Source organism: Carettochelys insculpta, chromosome 1 (assembly GCF_033958435.1).
Source record: "Carettochelys insculpta isolate YL-2023 chromosome 1, ASM3395843v1, whole genome shotgun sequence".
Classification (NCBI taxonomy): domain Eukaryota; kingdom Metazoa; phylum Chordata; order Testudines; family Carettochelyidae; genus Carettochelys; species Carettochelys insculpta.
In genome coordinates, this window is record NC_134137.1 from 108,541,780 (window position 1) to 108,558,506 (window position 16,727).

At 40.6% G+C, this 16,727-nt stretch overlaps 1 protein-coding gene across 2 annotated transcripts in view; it reads left to right on the forward strand.

The window, feature by feature from the left end:
• PCCA (propionyl-CoA carboxylase subunit alpha) overlaps positions 1–16,727 on the forward strand; it is a 469,473-nt gene that overhangs the window by 58,152 nt on the left and 394,594 nt on the right. For both annotated transcript variants that reach the window (XM_074989641.1, XM_074989649.1), the window contains exons 5-6: positions 12,859–12,972; positions 14,640–14,693. In XM_074989641.1, coding sequence (XP_074845742.1) covers positions 12,859–12,972; positions 14,640–14,693 — 168 coding nt within the window. The remainder of the gene's footprint in view (positions 1–12,858; positions 12,973–14,639; positions 14,694–16,727) is intronic.

The window sequence follows — 16,727 nt, forward strand, 5'->3', positions numbered from 1 at the left end:
TTATCAGGCAGAAAAAAATTCAGTGCTAACAGGAAAGCGGATTTAGTCAGAACCCTCATATTTGCAATACTAGGTTATGTATATACTGTGTACTTTGGCAAAACTTCCTTAGAATTCCAGGTTTCTTCTTTTGTTTAACGGGAAATTAGTTGTTTTAGCAAAGTTTTATAAAATAAAGGGGTTGAATAGGCTATTTGTACTGTTAAGTCCTATCCGATGCTCAAGTTTGTGTGGAAGTTTAAATTTAAGTGAAGGAAAAAGTTGCCTTTTTAAAAAGGGGAGGGGTTATCAGTATGTAGAAATCTTAATTCATATGAAATTTTTACAAAAGGAAAATAATATAAATGTGCAGACGTGCATACAAAATTCAGGAACCCTTTCTTTATGGAACCCTGACCATGTTATCTATTGATATTTTTCGTATGTGTTAAACAAAACATAGTAACGTAATCATGTGCAGACCATAAAACATATATGATAAATATCACAAAAAAGGTAGCATAGTTACTAACACTTTTTCTCAATTTTATTTTTTATGTTTTAGACATGCAATCTTATGCTCCCATAGGAAGGCAGTTATTTTGCGTACAATTTCCTTGTTTCTCTCTCTTGTAAAGGAAAAAAGATTTGTGTGTAAATTTTAATGTTTTAGCTGGTCCCAAATAATCTGTAAAACTAATACTTCTCATTGAAGTATGTACATAGGGAATGAGAGCTGAACACATGCTTTTATGATAACTATTTGGTATGAGTCTGGATGTGGGACGATGACAAACCATGATAATCTTGGCACTTGTCTGCTGGGAATTCTCCAAGAGATTTTGCCCTCTCCTCCCCCAAGTAATTTTTTGACACTTTTGACTGACCATTTTCATTTTTGTACTTCACTGTTGGATTATATAGTATTTCAGAATAAACACCTGTTTAAATATCAGTAATCTGTTTGCACTGCTTTCACTTGTGTAATTCTGAGCCATGCCAGCTACATTAGTGTAATGCAATGGACATTAAGGCTCAGCTGCTCTTGAGTCTGCTGAGGCAGAACTATATTTTTACCTGGGGGAATTGTTCAAAAAGTACTAAAGCAACTGAAAAGGAGGAGGTTCCAGTTTACAATGGGAGCTGCTCAATAGTGTAGCTGTATTAACTGTAACATTGACTGAATACAGTATTTCTTTTGGAAACCATGGAGTATCATTGTAGTCATAATCAGAGAATCTCAAAAATGTGTTGCCGTTGTAATGACGACAGGATTTATGAAGAAGGAGAGGGATGGTCTGGTGCAGAAGGAACTGAGCCATGGCCTCTCACTCACCCTGACTCATTTGATCTACATCAGGGAATGTAGTGCTACTGTATGTAGTTGTGCTAGCAGAACCAAGGACTAGCATTTGAAGAGAAAACAGTGGGCCCAAGCACTCTGTCAATATGTGCTCAGAAGAGAATTCAGTATGGCTGTAAAAGCTGAAGCTGCGGCAACGATCACCTAATAATCTGTAAAACTGTTTTATCAGTGTTCTGTTGTGTAGCAATTACATTATATGTAACTCCAGATACACATGCGCCTGCTGAGTTTTAGGTATATAGAGAGATGATGGTGCATGTGGGACAGCATAGCATAAAACCCTCAATCATTGGTGGGCAACCTTTTCCTCCCTTGCAGAGCTGGAATGCCAGGAATCAGCTGTTTGCAGCTCTTCCAGCTCTGGGAGGGATGGAGTGCAAATTGGGTGATTCGAAGTACTCCTAAAGTGCTGGGAGGGAGAGGAAGGAGCATAAGGGTAGGTCTTCAGTGCCCTTCTGTTCCAGAGGTGCCTGGGAGGGAAACAGATGGGAGGGTGGGGGGAGGGCCGCAGGTTGAGCCCCAGTGGGTTGCTGCAGCCCATTGGGGTGAAGGAGGTCCACTCGTGGCCTACTCACCATCCGTGGTTGCCTATCACTGCTGTAAGCTCTATTTATAGGTGAAACAGAGACCAGTGTAATGATAGTTACCTTCATTTACGTTAAAGACCATTCTACGGCTACTGATCACCATACAGCTATACTACAGAAGTATTTCAAAATAAGATATTTCAAAACAGCTATTTCAAATTACTTTTATTGCAAAACAGCACAGCTACATGAAAATGCATTTCGAAATGGCATTTCCGGACACACAGAGCTATTTTGAATTTGTGCCATTGGGTACCACTGTGGCTTATTTAGAAATAGCGTTATTTTGTGTCTTAATAGGCATAATTTATCCTGCAGTGAGGGTTACTGATTTTGAAATAATGCACCTACTATTTCAAATTTATTTTGAAATAGCACATGCCTAGTCTGGATGTTAGACAATTTATTTTGAAATAAGAGCTGTTAACTCTGTAGTGTAGACGTAGCTTATGACATCCAACTTTTGCAGTTATCTGGCCAGTAGTGTGGGTTTATCCTGTTGGCTTGGTTTTGAAGTTTTTTCCTAGGAGATCCCATTCATCTGCCCATGTAACCGGTGAGTCTGGTTTTTAACTTTCACGTCTTTCTGGTAGGTTATTCCAAAATATATTTCGCCATGTGATGTTCTTTATTCTTGACTACTGGGTGTTTTGTGCTCACCTCTGGGGAGCATTGTGCAACAGCTACCTAATCTTTATTGATTGAGTACATTGGTGCAAACAATTATATGGCAGTGTTGTTTGTGTAAGCATGGTTAATGCTTGGTGATTTTTCAAAAAAGTTGCTGTATGGAATTAACAATATTTGTTGTAATTGGTTCAAATAAATGTCATAAACTGACTAAATGAATATGATTATACTTTTGACATAGACAGCACCCAGCTCTTGTTTCTGTTATACGTAGAATGAGCTGCTTTGAATTCACGTCACTCCAGTTGGTGGTCTGTATAGTAAAATCAGCTCATGTATACTGAGGGGTGTGTGTGTGTGTGGTGGACTTCTTAGTTGCATGTCTGTTAGCTAAGAAACTCAACTCTAAAATTTAACTTTTATTTTAGTGTGTGACTATACTGTGAAAACTTACTTCAAAAGTAGTATCCTGGCATTCCTAGTTTACTGTATTTCAGTGTCTTCCACAGCAAGTTTATTCAGATGACAAGTATAAAGACTTTTTCTATCATCACTGCAAATTCTTTTTAGAAACTGAAAATCAACCTGTGTTCTTCTTTGCTTTTGCATCAATATTAGTAATGAAGATTCTGTGGGCCAAAATCTGCCCTCCATATGCTAAATGGAACCCTTTATCTTCAAATTCACACCCGTAATTTATTAACAATTCTGATGCTTCAAAAGCCAGAAGAGAATTCATCTCAATCTCCTGTTCTATTTGTTCTGTGAGACTAAAGATGAGAAAAGTATCAAAATAACTGAAAAAAACACATGGAATTAATCTTTTGAATGAGAAGATAACTTTTCAGCATCGAACAACTCTTTGAGCACAATGAATTCTGAGCTTTGGTGAAAATCTTATGTATAACTTAAGCCATTTAGTAATGGATATAAGATGTTGGTTTAGGAAGAATGAGAAGGTACTGAAGTACAGGGAAAAGGGCTAGTCACATAAGTAAACATTATGCAACAAATAAGTGCTTGTGAGAATGGGCCCTTGAAGACCAATTTCACAAAAATTACACACACCTCTTTTTGGGGACTCTCAGTTCGGATTGTGTATGCTTCAAAATAGTACTGCAGTCTCATGAACTCCTAATTTTCATCATTTATATTTTTATATGAGAAATATAAAAATACATATTTTATATTTACATAAATATAATTATATAAATATAATAAATATTTACATATTTATCATATATCATATAATTTTGATTGCATTTATCTCGTAAGATGGGGCTTTAAAAATAATTTTATCACATCTGTGTTTTAGTGAGCAATGGGGTATATTTTTGCAAAGTAGTGAATTAAAACTTAATTTGCATTTTTTGGAATTTTTTAATGCCATTTTGTAGGTTTTTAAAGCTACATCACGAAGCGTGTACCCATTAGCCCCATTTTATGATGTGAACTAATTGTAATTTGTCTTGCTGAGCTATATTCAGTTTGGGTTAATTGATTGAATCCACTTTATATTGGAACAACATTGCTCCAATATTGATTTGAACAATAAAATGAGTATTGTTTGATTAAATTTTTGTCCAAACACTCAAGATCCCAAAGTCAGTCTTCGCCAGATCTGAACAGTAACTCTGTGTGCATGTGCGTGCGTGTGTGTGTGCATGTGTAATCATGAAATCTGACAATTAAGAATAGATTCTGCAGGATTCAATCCAGCTGCCATATAGTGTAACTGTGTCCTGAAGAAGTATAAAATTCTGCATATGAAGACCTGCAGTCACAAAAGGTGACCTAGTCTGAAAAACTGGGATACTGGGGAACTCCAGACATCTATCTCCTGAGGGATTGCAGGAAGGAGAGGGCGGGGGGAGAGAAAGTGGGGGGTGTGTGTGTGTGTGTGTTGGGTAGTTACACTCAAGTAATTGGCTTCTGTCACATAGTAAACATCCTCGGCTGTCAAAGGTGCAAGATTTGTGTGAGTGTAACACAAGTCATATTGGCACTTTGAATGTGATCAGATGTATGTTTTTTCTTTTCCACTTCTCCCTGCAAATTAACTTTTAGTTTTTGTGAAGAGTGGGTGGGGAATTATGCTAAGGAGAATGAAAGACACTTTTATATCACGCTATGTCACCAATATACATTGTGATCTCAGTGAAAGAAATGAAGTCCTTTATAGTTTAATGTATACTTGTAGTTTTAGATGCCTAACGTAAATTATACCCTATGGCTTCTTTTAAATTATTTTCATTTTATAAACTGTAAACACTGTAGTTACGTTATGAGTGTTTCCATTCACATCAAAGTGTTCTTATTACATATACGTACCCCCACTTTTTCCCATAACTTCCCATATTTAGAAAAATAGTTGGATTACTGTTTTGAAAATGTGATACATGCAGTCATTTGGAGCATCTGGATGACTTAATGGTGAAGATAATTACCTCCTGGTTAGGTGATCATGCATATTTGTCCTCTGGGGGAGAGGGAGGAGAGTGCGTAGGTGGGTGGATAAGCTCCTCCATGCAAAATTACAGTCCTCCCTTTACAGCTCTGACCATGCCACTCCTCCAGACCCACCCTCTACTCCCAGTCCTAGCTCAGGAGCCTTCTGATTGGCAGCCAAACTCTGATTTACACTCTACCTTGATGAGCCTTGACTATGTCTCTGACTCTCCCCCTTCTCTATGCTTGCCGGCCCAAACTCCTCCCTCTCAGTGAGCAGCCGTAGGGTACTTGCCTCGAGCTCCAGACACACCTCTCTTTCTCATTGAATGACTGCATGCTCCTTCCCTGCAGCCTCTTATTAATCTCCTTTTTTTCTGCCCCAGACAACTAATTGGCCCATTTAAACATCTCCCCCCTGCAACTCTAAATAAATGCCCTTCCCCAGAGCCAGGGCCCCCTCCTCCACAGTTCAAGCTGAGTGCAGTCACTCACCAGGAGCCATGCTGGGGCCTGAGCTGCGGCCCGAGTCATGCCAGCAGGGCCTGAGCTGTGGTTGCACCAGCAGGAGCTATACTGGCAGGGCCTGAGCCACGACCTGAGCTGAACCAGCTGGATTTGTGCCAGGGCCTGAACCACGGCCCAAGCTATGCCGGGTGCCAAGCTGCTGCCACCAACACTTGTCCCACCAAGTGGTGGGGCAAGTATGTGGAGTGGGCAGATAGCACCCATGTTTGTGTCTTGGAGGAGTTGCATGCGGCTCCAGAGTCAGTCACCACACCGTAGTGTCCTGTTCACCACATGTGACAAGCAGGGAACACTTCTGGCTTTTTGTGTGGTGGACACTCATTCATGTGCACCATTGAAAAGTTGGGTAGGATGAATACATTTAGAGTGCGTCTTCACTATACTCAGCAGTATAGATACATGTATCTTACCTCACACTACTCCTTGCATGGGTAAAAATAACAGAGTTGGTGGTGAGGCAAATAGAACTAAAAGATGCTTAAAGTGTGTGGGTATGATATGAAATAGACTACACTAATTTTATTTGTGTAGTGTCCTGCTGCCTTCCTCTGTGTATGTGGAGGGTGGAGGTGGGAGGCAGTAGGGAAAGGCTCGGGCAGCCCTGCTCCTGGAGCTTTTCCCAAACCAGGGCCTCTTTCTTACTGTAGTGAAAGGCTTTAGCAGTAGAGAGCTGCTGAACCCTTTCCTCATTGCTTCTCCTTCTTCCAGAGTCTTTCACTGACTCTTGTTGCCACTCGCACCCTACAGACTGTTATGAGATTTCTGGCACCATGCTCTTAATAACATGAAGACATAGGGGAATAAGCACACGGGTTTGTTGTTCTTAGTTATGGTCTTAACATGTTGTCAGTTATTAATTGAAGGATTGCCCTACCTACAGATGTCATCCTTCTGTATTTGCCCTCCCCCAGTCCCCCTTCGCCCTCCTGTACAACCTGAATTTGGCGGTTCACCAGAGTTGCCGCCGCTGCCTCAGGAACCACAGAACCATGCTGACAGAAGCCACGCCGGGGCCTGAGTCGAAGCCCGAGTTGCTCTGGTTGGAGCTGTGCTGGCAGGAGCTGTGCTGGGGCCTGAACTGCTGCTGCTGCTGCTGCCACATGCTTGTTCTCCGTGTGAAGCAGGCGGACGGCACCCACATGTGTGGCTTGGAGGAGCTGCATGCGACTTCAGAGCCAATTGCCACACCATGGTGTCCCATTCACCACACGTAGTGAGTGGGGAGTGTATTGGACGTGGTGGGTATGAAGCTGGTTTGGTGTGTATAATAGGCTGGGGAGGCTCTGCCTCTCCTTTTGTAGCCATGGCCACTGGACCCTTAGTTGTGGGGTTTGGGGGAGAAGTTTTTGATCTGTGATGTCCAGGACAGGTTCTGGGGCAGCTGAGGAAATGGTAGGTACTATTTAACTTCTCAGTTTCTTCATTAGTGATGAACACAGGAAGCTGTTTAGCAAATACTGCCTCAGCCAACTTGGAACTGTCATGGTGAAGAGCAAAAGTGTCTTCTGGACCAGAGGTGTTTTTTCTTGCAGCAACTTGGGACCTGGGGAGGAGACCCCCATTCTGGCTGCATCTCAGGACTTCTCTGGGCAGGTGGGTAGGGGGTTCAGGACTTTGGCTGGCCTGCAGCTCCTCCAGCTGAGGGGTGTGTGTCTGTGGGATTGCCTCTGGGTGGATGGGTGATCATCTCCACTCCTGCTATGGGGGGATGTGGGAGGTATGGGGCTTCAGCTGTGGGGTGATGGAGAGGGGAGAGGTGCACCTGGGTGTTAAGGGCAGAGCCAGGGCTAGCCTTCTCTAAGGGATGCTCCCCCTGTTGCCTACTGGCTAAAGTATCTTTGTTGTTAGCATGTGTTCTTAACTATAAAGATGGGATGTGTTCAAAAGTCTTGTGTCCTGGAGAATGGCAATTCAGCTCAGAGTTGATGCATGGTCAGAGATTCAGAGCTCAACATATGGCCATGAGAAACTTTCACATGATCTGTTTTTTTTTTTTTTGGTTTTCCTCCTCATATTGTGATGGAGAATGTCTCTCAAGCTGCATTTTTGTGTGTGACGTGACACAGTTCTGGTGACTTTTTTTAAAATAAGAATAGCCTGTCTTGTATTACATTGTAAGGTATATGCTGTCACAGTGCTGCTGTGTCACCTCAAGATTTGCATAAGCATTTTCTAGTTCATGGATTCCCAACCTCTGGGTTGCAACCCAATCATGGGTCACAATTAGATTTGGTAAGGGTTGCCGGCTGGGTGGCTCTGAGCCATGTGTAGCTCTTCAAGGAGCCATTTGCTGCTCTGCCTTGCTGTGCTGAAATGAAACTCAGTTTCTTTGGCTTAATGGCCTGCAGGAGGGATCAGACCATTGAACCAATTAAGTCCCATTTCAGTGTGGCAGGACACATCAGGGAACTGCCTGCTTTGCAGGTGGGGGAAAGGAATAAGAGGGCCATGGGGAGCTGGGCAGAGGAGGCAGCAGTGAGGGTCATCAGTAGCAGCTGCAGCTCAGAACTCCTGTGTGAGGTAGGTCGGGCGGGGTACTAACAGGGGTTTAAGCCTGGGACAGGGTGGTGCTGAGCAGAGCTGAGAGCTGGCAGCACCAACTGTGGGATTTCCAGATGGAGGGGGTGGTGGCACCCCACAGCCCTGTGGCTGGGAGCTGGCTGGGGAGCGGAGCCCTGGCTCCCAGCACCAGCCACAGGACTCCCAGCCAGAGGAGGCAGGGGGACCTGCAGCCTCCCCTGGCTGGTGCTGCCAGCCAGGGCTCCACTTCCCAGCTGGCTCCCAGCCATAGGGCTGTGGGGTGCCATCCCTCCCCTCTGTCTGGGGATCCCACAGTTGGCGCTGCCAGCCAGGGCTCTGTGTCCCAGCCGGCTTCCAGCTATGGGGCTACAGCCCTCTCTTCCCCCGTGCCCCCACCAGTGCTGGGGATCCTTCAGCTTTGCTGACTAGGCTGTGCACCCCAGTTGGCTCCCAGCTGCAGGGCTGCCAGGGTCCCTGCCTCCTGCCCTGATTTTTGGAAATCTTAGTGGGACAGGCAGCCCTGGCTGGGGATTCCACAGGTGGGGCTGCCTGTCCTGCATAAGCTTTCCAAAAGTCTGCCAACTCTAGCTGAGAGGGGTTTAAACTTGGGGGTGGAAGAGGGGTTCTGGTGCTGAGAGGGGTTTAAGTTGCGGGGTAGAGGGAGTGCATTTTTCCTGGGGAGAACCTTCTTCTCTTTCCCCCCAACCCCACCCCCACATATTTTGAATTGCCTTGATCACTGTCTTCCCGAATTCTCGAAAAGGGTCCCTGTCTCAAAAAGGTTGGGAACTGTTGTTCTAGTTGGATGTTTCTTGGATACTTTAATTCAAAAATATTTAAATTATGTAGGCATCATCATTCTAATTTTTCCAATGGTTGAATCACTAATTTAAACGTAGAATATTTGCCATCATGTATTGGTCATGGATGCAGGGTTTGGGATGAAATAATGCTGTGAATAAGTATAATATGTTGATTTGATTTGTGAATTCACATTCATGGGAGTATTGCAAATCTCCATGATGTCATGGATTGCTTAAAGTTTGCCTTTAAGTCTGAGTTAGCTGAAAGATGTGTGATAACACATTTTAGTAGATCTTTTCACTAACCTTTTGAAGAAACTCTGCTGTCTTATGCCAATCATGACATGAGAGAGCTATTCATTATAAAATGTTCTAGATATGTTACTTTTGCAGAAGATAAGCAGCTTGTATGTAGGTGTAAAGACATGACATGAAGTCTCATTTTCAGTCCCTCCCCCCACTCATTCATTAGCATCTTATGATCCTGTTTGAAATATTTACTTTGGAAGTTGGATAGCACAATATTGTTAGTTTAGAGCAGAAACTGACGTGCACATCAAAAGCATACATTCTTCCACTTGTTGGTACTGCCCAGGTACAGAACTGAAGTTCTAATGTTAATCAAAGTCCAATGATTAAATTAATTAAAGTCCAGCGATTTCAACATTTGTACGACATCCAAGTTTTTGGAAAGTAATATGCCTGGCTAAAATCAGCAAGGGAGCAAAGTTGCTATGGCTAAATTTAAAATGTCCACACTACAGGCATTTAATGGATAGGCTAAAGCAACCTGAGTTATGGAGAAGACCTCTGACATTTGCAAATATTGTGAAGAGAAACTTATTAATTCTTCACAATGTAGAAAATATACATGTATGTTTCTGGTCCCTTCAGAGAAGGGTATGTGCAGTATTACTGTGTGTGTCTTTGATCATTGTGAAATAATTTGAAGGGTGCTATTGTAATGTAGATACAAACAATGGCTTTGCAATAGTTACCTATAATTCTGGGTACTGCATATGGTTTAGCTATTGGTATCATATTTCAATGTAACGTGGTATAAGTTATGTAATTTTTGTGGCCTGGTACATGAGCATACATCATGACCCAGTGTGTTACATAGGTAAAATGCCTGATCTAACTAGTGTAACAAAGAGATGGTACAGGAGTATGAATTGATCTTAAAAATGTGACGACCCAGTAAATAATCAGATATGCAAAAGGTTCGTATCACTGCCACGTTCCTTCAGTCACTCAAGCAGCTGTCATTAGTCAATAAATGCCAACTGGCATGAAAATCTTTATGGCTTGGCATGCAGAGTGTGTCTGCTTTTGTGTGCCATGCCAGAGCAGAACAGGCAAAGTGAAACTGATAAAGGATATTGTTGATTTCTGCTTTTTTTTTTTTTATTGTGCTTGCACATACAGTTGAGCAAGTAGGGGAAAGAGTGAATTGATTCTAAGCTATGAGCAAGCCATGGGGAAGATGTTACATGCCAGCAATTATGGAGAACTTGTGGGACGTAGAGAGAGAAGTGAAACAACCAGAAAACAAGGATGGGAAGAAGGAAGAAAACAGGGAGTGCTAAAAGCAGAGGAAGCCCCTCTCCCCCCAAAAAAGCAGGGATAAGAAGGGTACAGGGAAACAGAAATAGAAAGAAGAAAAGCAAAAAAAATCAAAACACACAAATTTCCTTTGTCTCTTACAACCAGGATTGTGAACCAAATGTATATTTTTGCTTGTCATTTTTGTGTGTTTCTCTTGGTACTCAAAATGGTTTTCTAACTCTTCATCTGAAGACATGCTACTGTGCTTCTGTAAGGAAGGCCAAAATGCTGCCAGCATTTACCTGCCTAATGCCATTCAACTGAAAAGTCCAACTCTGATAGTTCACATGTCGTAGATTAGAGATTCCATGAAGTAATGTGCATTTGTAGGTACTGAAGTACATGCTTAAGTTGAAGCTTGTGAGCAGCTCCACTAATTACAGTGGGATAAATTGTGGGAGGTTGTAGAATCTCCATCGCTGGAGATGTTTTAAGAACAGGTTGGATAGACATCTATCAAGGATGGTTTAGATAGTACTTGGGCCTGCCATTGGGGCAGGGGGCTGGGCTTGATGGTCTCTCGAGGTCCCTTCTAGTCCTAGTGTTCTATGATTCTATGAAATTTTATGCTTCAAATTAAGCAGGAATTTAAGCACCTTGCTGAATCTGGGAATTAGGGTTTAATTTTCCAGACTCTTAAAAGCACAACTGAAAATTAGAACCAAAACTCAGGTTCAGAGTCAGTACCCCTGTACCAGGGGTCAGCAACCCCCATCCCCGGGACCAAGAGTGCCATATGAGCTGATTTTTCACCAGCACATGAGGCGGGAGCTCAGCCCTGCCACTCTTCCCACTTGCTTACAGACATGTCACCTGTGGATGCTAACACCAGCCACCACTTAAACGGTAAAGCCCTGCATCCTGATTTGTTTATTAATGAAGGTGTTGTAAGTAGGACTTATTAGTGACTTTAAAAAGTATCACTGGCACTTGGACCGTACATAGAGATCAAAAAGTCAAATTTTGGTATTCCGCTTGGAAAGGTTGCTGACCCCTGCCCTGTGGTATTACAGAATTTTGCTTCTACTAGAAATGTTTTGACCTTGTTGGTTTAAATGCGTCTCAAGCAAAATATTTTTTGTTGCCTGTTCTGTCATTTTTATGCCTTCATATATGTGTGCATGTCTGTACCTTCTATTTCTTTGAATAATCCTGTAGTATGCAGAGGCCAGTTTAAGAGAGAGAGGTTTTTTTTTTTATATACTCATGTGAATTGACAAGTTCATACTCTATTTACAATGTAATATTGTTATTCTGTTGGAGTAAGACTCCTAAAGGAAAATAATCAAGGAACTGAAAATATTCTAAATTACGGTACTTATTTTCATGTAGTTTTAATGCCAGTGTCCAGCTAACTTTAATAAATTAATTAAAATATTTTGCTTATGGTGTTTTTAAAATAATGGAAGATACTAACAAATGGGCCTTAATGTATGCTTGGATTTGTACAAATGTTGGAATGTCAAAACTGATATGATTTTAAAGTCAGTGTCTGTTAAAATATATTAATTATGCAAATTGTAATTAAACATTTCTCATTTGAGATTATATATTTTTTAAAAAATGTATATTAGAATCACTTTGGCATTTCCAAACCAATGTAAAAATTACTGCTTAGTTGCAGTTTTTAAGTTCTTTCTCAAATGAAAATAACCCATGTGTATTATTCAGATGATCTGTTTAAATTTTTCCAAAACCTTTTCCTTTAATTAGTGCTCTAAACTGTGGGGAAAATGGTTATATTTTTATAAGCTAAAATTTGACTTAGATATGTACTTCCCAGTTGCACATGTGAATCAGGATACTATGGATCAGGAATTAAATATGAGCCTGCTTAAATAATTTTCAAGATTTTCTGGTTCACGTACATAGATATTGAACTCTTTAGTCACAGGCTTTAATTTGTGCATGGTGCTGACCTGATGCTGTGCAGGGACACTCACTGCATCCCTTCATTCAATTCACTCTAATTATCCCCAACTTCCTGGGGAGTCTGCTTAGAATTGGCCATGAATGTTTGTTGTTTAAGTATTAAGATATTAGGCTACCCTGGTTACATGTAACAAAGTAGTTTTAGGCTGTGAATTTACATATAGATAATCAGTACAGGAAGCTGAAATTATATTTTGTCATTTATTTAACAAAATATAAAGTATGTATTGAAATAACAAAACATTATTACAGTGACTTAAGCTTGGAGGAAGTGAAATGTGATTTAATATTACTTTGAGTTCTTGTACATTTGATGTTTAATTTCAGTGTGCATTTTAGAAATGGCTATGGTGTATGTTAATTATCTCTGAAACAATCAGTTTTGTGTGCATATTTCAGAGTGGTAGTAATTATTTTTGCTGGGAGCATCTGTTAATACAGAATTTTGCCTCTTCAGGTTCATGTGAAAATGGCGGATGAGGCTGTCTGTGTTGGCCCAGCTCCCACCAGCAAAAGCTACCTCAACATGGATGCCATCATGGAAGCCATTAAGCAAACCAGGGCCCAAGCTGTGAGTCTGAATGAGCCTATCTGCTGCAGCTGTTTCATATATAGAAGGAAGGAAAGCCAGAGTTTGTATTTTAAAAAAAAAAAAAAAAAAAAAAAAAAAGTGATTGAATATGCTATTCCAGTTAGTTCATGTCACATGAGTTAAATGTGGCCGAAATCGCTACTGGAAATCAAAGGCTTTGTAGCATCTGGCAGTGCTGGTCGCTGATCCTGCAGGTGGCTGCTGGATTCAGCTTTCACACCAGGGAGCAGCTTCAGTTCATTCCCAAATTTGCTTCAGGAAAAAAAAAAAACAAAAACCAATTAGTTTTGAGCACTAACCCTTTCCATGCCACAGCAGCTTTTATCAATGTTTTTATAAAGTGTCCAGAAAATGCTTTTGTTTAAATACAGTTTTAATTATTTTTAAAATTACACACATAATTGCACTTGCAAAAAGGTAAATGGTGCATCTAGTAATTGTTTTTGTTGTTTCGTAATATTCACAAAATTCACATTAGCATACGGGGAGCCAAAGTTTAACAGGGATTATATTGGAAAAACAAGCATATAGCAGACTGGAACAATGTTTTTTGTTGTGGTACCAGTGAATTAAATGCATCACGATGAACAAAAATATTTAAATAAAATTTTGATGGATGGAATCAGTCAACACCAGTGATTACGTGGGAGTGGCTCAGTTAGTATTATCACTTCTTTTGAAATAAATGCATTTCAGTACGGCGATTGTTTTAAAAAAAACAAACAAACAAAAAAAAAACCCACTACCAAACCAAAAAAATCCCAACTCTTGAAAATGAATTTACAAATAGTGCAGATATCTGTACTGTTTAAGACCTAATACAGATAAGAATTTGTTCTTGAATCTGTGAGTGTTTCTTTAGGTGACAGTTTATATCAAATTTAAAACAGTGCTGTGTTTGTGTGATTATGCAGAATGTGTGGGTACATAATTTTGGTTTGAGGACACATTATTTTTGTCCCTATTGAAAAAGCAGAACACATTATTCTGTTGGTCATTAGCAGTGCTGTCAGTATTAGAGGTGATAGCACTTCTAATGGTAGTCATTAGAACTGCTGTTAGGTTCTTGTGCTAGAACAATTTTGTGAGAGAAGAGTTGGTGGTGGTTATCAGGGCTGGTGTTTCCTCCACTTTTTCCACTCATGGGTGGAATAAATTTTGTTATGCACTGAGGTATGTGCACATGTGCACCACCGATAGACACAGCTATTGCCAGCTGTGAGAGTTCCTGCTAATCAGCTGGGTAGCCACCGAAGTGCTCATCTTACAGGGGCTTGTGGGGTTGTTAGGGAGGAATAGGAAGGGAGTGGTTGAGTATAAACATTGAGATATGTTTAATAGAAGCATGGCAAAGAGAAAAGGAAAAAAAAAATCTCCATTCCCCCAGAGACAGTCCGCTCCTTCTGTCAGAGACAAGAAGTGCTGCCTCCAGCAAAGCAGTTTTAGCCAATGAATGTTAGTAGATGTGATTTGGCAACGCCAAATCACTTAATCTAGGCTGAGGATAAACAGTCTTGAAATGTTGAGCTAATTTAAATAATAATTGGTGAGGCAGGTGTCTTACCTTGAGAGATGTCTGTGTATTAGTGTCTAGTCTTTGAAAACTGTTTAAATTTTAAAATTCTTCCTGGCTTTTATTTTCAAAGGTTCACCCAGGGTATGGATTTCTTTCAGAAAACAAAGAATTTGCCAGGCATCTGGTAAGTGATTTTTTTTTTTTTTGTATTGTTTTTGTTTTGTGTTTGTGAATCTTTTGTAAAGCACTGACATGGAGAGGTGTAGTAGATTCTTTGAAAACTAGTGTATTAGAAAACTTTAAACATTATCATTATAGCATTTTGAAGACAAAAGTGCACATACTCCAGAACAACCTTCTAATCTGCCAGGGTTAGTTCCTGATAGACCCCCACCTCTCTGTTTACCTGTGCCTCCACAGTTAACGGGCAGTTACTGCTCTCACTGGCCATGGAACACTGTTCACAGTCAGTGGGCGTGGTAGTAAGTCGTGTCCTAGTCTGTACTGCTTCCCTCCTCAGCCAATGGCTTTGAACAGCGATTGTCCAATACCTCAGGAAGCAAAGGTAAATATAGCAGTGGTGGCGGCCTGCCAGAGACTAACCCCTACTCTAATGTGAAGAGCGAGATTGTGATTGGCTTATGCTTGACATATCAAAATAACAATTCATATTACGTTCAAAGGTTATGTTAAAATAAAGGGGTTTTGTGGAGCTTGGGTCTGGAAAGGAAGCATTTTAATGGTGTGGATGGACTTTTGCATTTTGAGACATTGAGAGTGAGGTTGTTGAAAGGATTTTTGAACTAAACGCTGGAGTTTTATGACATACTGAAAAGTACACATAATCACATTAACTCTTTTTATGATACAAATGCTGACTGAATTTAATTCTAATCATCGAGCCTACAACTTAGTTTTGCAAGTAGTGCCATACTGAATGGTCCCAAGTAAAGGTGTGGTGTTTTTGATTGGCGTATGGTGGGAAAAGCCAAAATCCTGAGAGCAGCTTGTTTGTTCACACACCTGAAGATGGTGGTAAATTCCCTATTGTTTCTAGTGCTGTAATATCTGGCAGTTAGTTTTACTGCAGCCTGTTTCTCAAATTTCAGTAGAAAAGTGTTTGTGTGTCCTATAACTAACAGGGTCACTAGAGCCAATGAGCAAAAGTCTGTTTTGTTTTCGTTTAATAAGAAGCTCCTGTCTCAGACTCAGGGTGGGTAGATTTAAATCACTCCCCAAAATCACGGATGTTTGTTTTTTTTTTTTTTTTTTTTTTTTTTTTTAAATCAAGTTACCAAAAAAGCAAAGATTGGCTATGCTTAGATTGCACTTAATTTTGGAGTAAGCCCCACTGAGCTCGCTGGCACTTCTCTTTTCTTAAAAAAGCAAGTATAGGCTGATGTTTCCTTGGAAAAGCTGAGTTGTGCTGAAGTGAAATAGGGAGTAGACTTACAGTATCACCATTGTGGTCTGTGGCCATGATATTCTAAAATAAGGGGCATCCATTATGAAATATAAAATAAGCAAATGACACTGGCATCTTGCAACTCTAGATTTCTTGCTCTAGCTTTCAGTATTGTATACTTGAGTGATCGATTCTAAACCTCCATTCATTCATTCATTCATTCATTCGTGCCATGCTGATTAGCGTAGGCGATCGTGGCCCTCCACCCCTGTCTATTACAAGTATTCTGGAGGATCTCCACAGTACTGTGGCAATGCAACCATGAAGTGATACTGTCCAATATTTTCTCACATTGTCTACCTCATCCTCGCTTTCCATTATACTTTCCTGTTGTCACTAAATTTTCAAGTGCAGACTTTCTAATTATATGGCCTATAAATTTTGCCTGCCTTGTTCTTATCCTATTTAAGTGTTTTTTTGCTGTTGGCTTCATTTAAGACACTCATTCGTCCTTTTGGATGTCCATGAGATGCACAACATCCTTCTTAAAAACCACATTTCTGTGGCTTCGACATACTTCTCAACTTGTTTACTGATAGTCCATGATTCGCATCCACACATGAGGACTGGTTCTACATAACATTGCAGCACTCTTTTCCTAATCTCCAATGATAAAGATGTGTTTGTGAGAATGCTTCTTGTTTTCTGAAATGCTGCTTTCGCTTGAGCGATTTCTGCATTTTACTTCAGTTAAACGCCTACCATCGGATGTGATATAGGATCCGAAGTACTTGAATTTAGTCACTTGACAAA